Here is a 3,528-nt window from a genome sequence, read left to right on the forward strand (position 1 = left end):
TTGATTTTAAAAAAATCCCAATATATTAAAATCTAGATGATATTTAACCTAGTTACATCGCTTTCTAGCATATATATATTTTCGATTTCGGTTAATCTAAATAATACAAAAGAAATTCTAAAACCAGTTTGCTACTTCACCCCCTATCCAACTCCCCCCATGCCCCAAACACACAAAAACACACTCCCTTCTCTTACTTCCCCTTCTACTACAAAAGTCCACGAAGTCTGAGGTGGGAGGGAGGGGGGAAAGGGTTAATCAAATGAGCTGCTGCCACTCAGAGCCAGGCAGCCAATGGAGCTGAAAGATAGATTTACTTCCTGCTCCGATCTCACTGAAATTCTACTGCTTCGCCAGCTTAATTTGGAAAGTTAGCCCAGCCTCCCGTGCAGTCATTGGCCAAGCCCGTGGCTGGCCAGGCCAAGATGTGTTGCAATTGGCCAGAGCGCGTGCCGGTAACTCGCTCTCCCGGCTTTGGCTCCCCCGCACCGTAGATGTCAAAGGCTGAAGCAGCTTCCTTTGCCACATTATAACTAGTAGAGGATCCTCACCGACCATGGCCACAGCTGCCTCGAATCCCTACAGCATTCTCAGTTCCAGCTCCCTAGTCCATGCTGACTCTGCGAGCATGCAGCAGGGGAGTCCTTTCCGAAACCCTCAGAAACTTCTCCAAAGTGATTACTTGCAGGGAGTTCCTAGCAATGGGCATCCTCTCGGGCATCATTGGGTGACCAGTCTAGGCGATGGAGGGCCATGGTCTTCCACACTGGCCACCAACCCGCTGGACCAGCAGGACGTGAAGCCTGGACGCGAAGACCTACAGTTGGGTGCGATCATCCATCACCGCTCACCGCACGTTGCCCATCACTCTCCGCACACTAACCATCCGAATGCCTGGGGGGCTAGTCCAGCTCCAAACCCGTCTATCACGTCAAGCGGTCAATCACTTAACGTGTACCCACAGTCTGGCTTCACAGTGAGCGGCATGCTGGAGCACGGAGGGCTTACCCCACCGCCAGCCTCCACCTCCGCACAGAGCCTACACCAGGTGCTCCGGGATCCCCCAGAACACAGCGATTTAGGCTCGCAACATTGCCAGGACCACTCGGATGAGGAGACACCAACCTCGGATGAGTTAGAACAGTTCGCCAAACAGTTCAAACAAAGAAGAATCAAGTTGGGCTTCACGCAAGCCGACGTGGGGCTGGCGCTGGGCACACTGTACGGCAACGTGTTCTCACAGACCACTATCTGCCGGTTCGAGGCCTTGCAGCTGAGCTTCAAGAACATGTGCAAGCTGAAGCCGCTGCTGAACAAGTGGCTGGAGGAGGCTGATTCTTCCACAGGGAGCCCGACCAGCATTGACAAAATCGCCGCTCAGGGTCGCAAGCGCAAGAAGCGAACCTCCATCGAGGTGAGTGTCAAGGGCGTACTGGAAACGCATTTTCTCAAGTGTCCCAAGCCTGCGGCGCAGGAGATTTCCTCGCTGGCAGACAGCCTCCAGTTGGAGAAAGAAGTGGTGCGTGTCTGGTTCTGTAATCGAAGACAAAAAGAGAAAAGAATGACTCCACCAGGAGATCAGCAGCCACATGAGGTTTATTCGCACACCGTGAAAACAGACACGCCCTGCCACGATATCTGACTGCAGGAAGCAAGGAAGAGGCCGGCCGCACTGGGAGCAGCGCGGATTTCTCTCTCTCCCACTCTCTTCCTTTCACTTCAGCTTTATTATTGCTATCTAAAGAGATAGCAACATCTAGATTTAAAGATAGGGCTCTTCTGCCTGTCTCTTATCTGTTTTCTTTCTTCCTTTTTTTTTAAATAGAGGATTCTAACTTATATTAAGAAAGGAAACACACTCACACACGCATTCAGGCTTCTCAACGCTGATACACAGTAGCGTTAAGCAGTTCAGGAGGGGACCTCACATACCCTGCGCCAGGGCGACTGTTTCCTCCAACCGTTTCTGCATATCAAAACATATTGTTTACTTTGAGTAAGGTTTGTTTGGTTGCTCCTCTCTTTAAAGAGCAGGGAGTGGAGTAACGTGGGGGTAGGGTAGGGATGTGGGAGGGGGGTGGGAAGACAGATATGTGCCTCTGAATAACCTTTCAGCGCCTTGGTTATAGCAGCTGTATTTCAGGTGAAATCTGTTTTACAATAGACTAGTTTTGCATTTTTAAATACTTCTAGAGCGTTTCTAAATGTCTGCGGTGTTTTACTACAAGCTGTACACAATATTTGTGAGATAATTTGTATCTGATCGGCACCNTCCTAAATCTATATGGAGAGGAGAGTTATAATGTAGACAGTTGTTGATGATGGTATTAGAGACATATATGTAATTTTTCGGAAGGCAGAGTGCCGGGATAGGCAGAATAGGCAAGCATATTGAGTTTTCAAACTACAACGAAGTAGGAGAGGCGATTTTGAAGCTTTCTGCCCTCTTTCCCGGATCTGTGGAGCACTCGCAGGCTTCTAAAACGCAGATCCGTGTGCCAGAAAAGGATTTGGCTGTGGCGCCCGGCAAAAGAGGTCAGCCTGAGGTGCTAAGAGGCCTCCGCACCTACTGAAGTCCGGAATGCCTGCACTCAGAACTCCCTATGGGCCCATGCCTCACCAGGACTGCCAGCGCGACCCCACTTCTGCTTTCTTAGGCGAAGGACTTTGCTTTCACACAGGTTTGTTTTCACCAGAGGCGACGATCCGGAGACGCTGGCGACTACAGACTCAGTGCCTCCCAATTCGGTTCACCTTCAGTTCAATGCCCGCTCCCTGAATGAGAAACCGTCGGGGAGGGGTGGTGAGTGGGGTGGTGGACAGGTACTCTCTGCTCCGTGCAGAATGACAATGAAATGATTGGCAAAGGTCATGGGGATTCTGGTCTAGCTTCGTACCACCTCCTCTTCGATATATACATACCGCTGTATCAGAGTGGGCTCACGGGAAGCCTTCTCCGCGCGCCCCTGACAAGCACAGCTGGTAGAAGCCCACAGCGATCATCAAGCTAGATAGCGAGAGTCCCAGCGGCTGGGTTTCTGGTTTGTTTTTGTTTTAGTTTTATAATCTGTGTGTATGTCTGCGTGTGTTTGCATGAGTGCGCGTGCTGTGTGAGTAGATAGATGCGTGTATCCTATTACTACTTACAAAAACAAAAACTACATAAAATCTCGCTATGCTGTGTAGAGATCCAAAACATATACAGTTGCTGTGGCTTTATTGCTAGCTCTCCTGTCTACACACCAGGTCTAAGGGCACCTCATTCTCAATGAGCACACATGCACAGGGCCGGCCAAGCACCCAACAGCCAGACACAGCCCGTGGGACCTGGCTGGGGGCTCCACACGCCTGGGGTGGCTGCCCGATGCAGCCTATAGGTGCAGCTTCCATAGACAAAGCTTCAAACTACCTAAGGACCAAAAAGCCTACGGATCCTTGTGAAGGATGCGCTAGTACAGGCTGCCAGGCCTCTGGTCCACCACATAGTGTCTCCCCCAGCTGCAGGTTGAAGAACATGCAGTTATTTTA

General features: G+C 50.5%; 1 protein-coding gene across 1 annotated transcript; it reads left to right on the plus strand.

Annotated features, from left to right (window-relative positions):
- The first annotated feature begins 556 nt into the window (after positions 1-556).
- POU3F4 (POU class 3 homeobox 4) lies at positions 557-1,642 on the plus strand. Its single transcript, XM_077771218.1, has one exon. It carries the CDS (start codon positions 557-559, stop codon positions 1,640-1,642), a length of 1,086 nt encoding a protein of 361 aa, XP_077627344.1.
- Positions 1,643-3,528: the final 1,886 nt, after the last annotated feature.

This window comes from Crocuta crocuta, unplaced genomic scaffold, assembly GCF_008692635.1.
Source record: "Crocuta crocuta isolate KB4526 unplaced genomic scaffold, BGI_CrCroc_1.0 scaffold362, whole genome shotgun sequence".
NCBI classification, from domain to species: domain Eukaryota; kingdom Metazoa; phylum Chordata; class Mammalia; order Carnivora; family Hyaenidae; genus Crocuta; species Crocuta crocuta.

What these genes read in the sequence shown, in the direction of transcription:
- POU3F4 (XM_077771218.1), top strand. Translation starts at nt 557, where the DNA reads ATGGCCACAGCTGCCTCGAATCCCTACAGCATTCTCAGTTCCAGCTCC.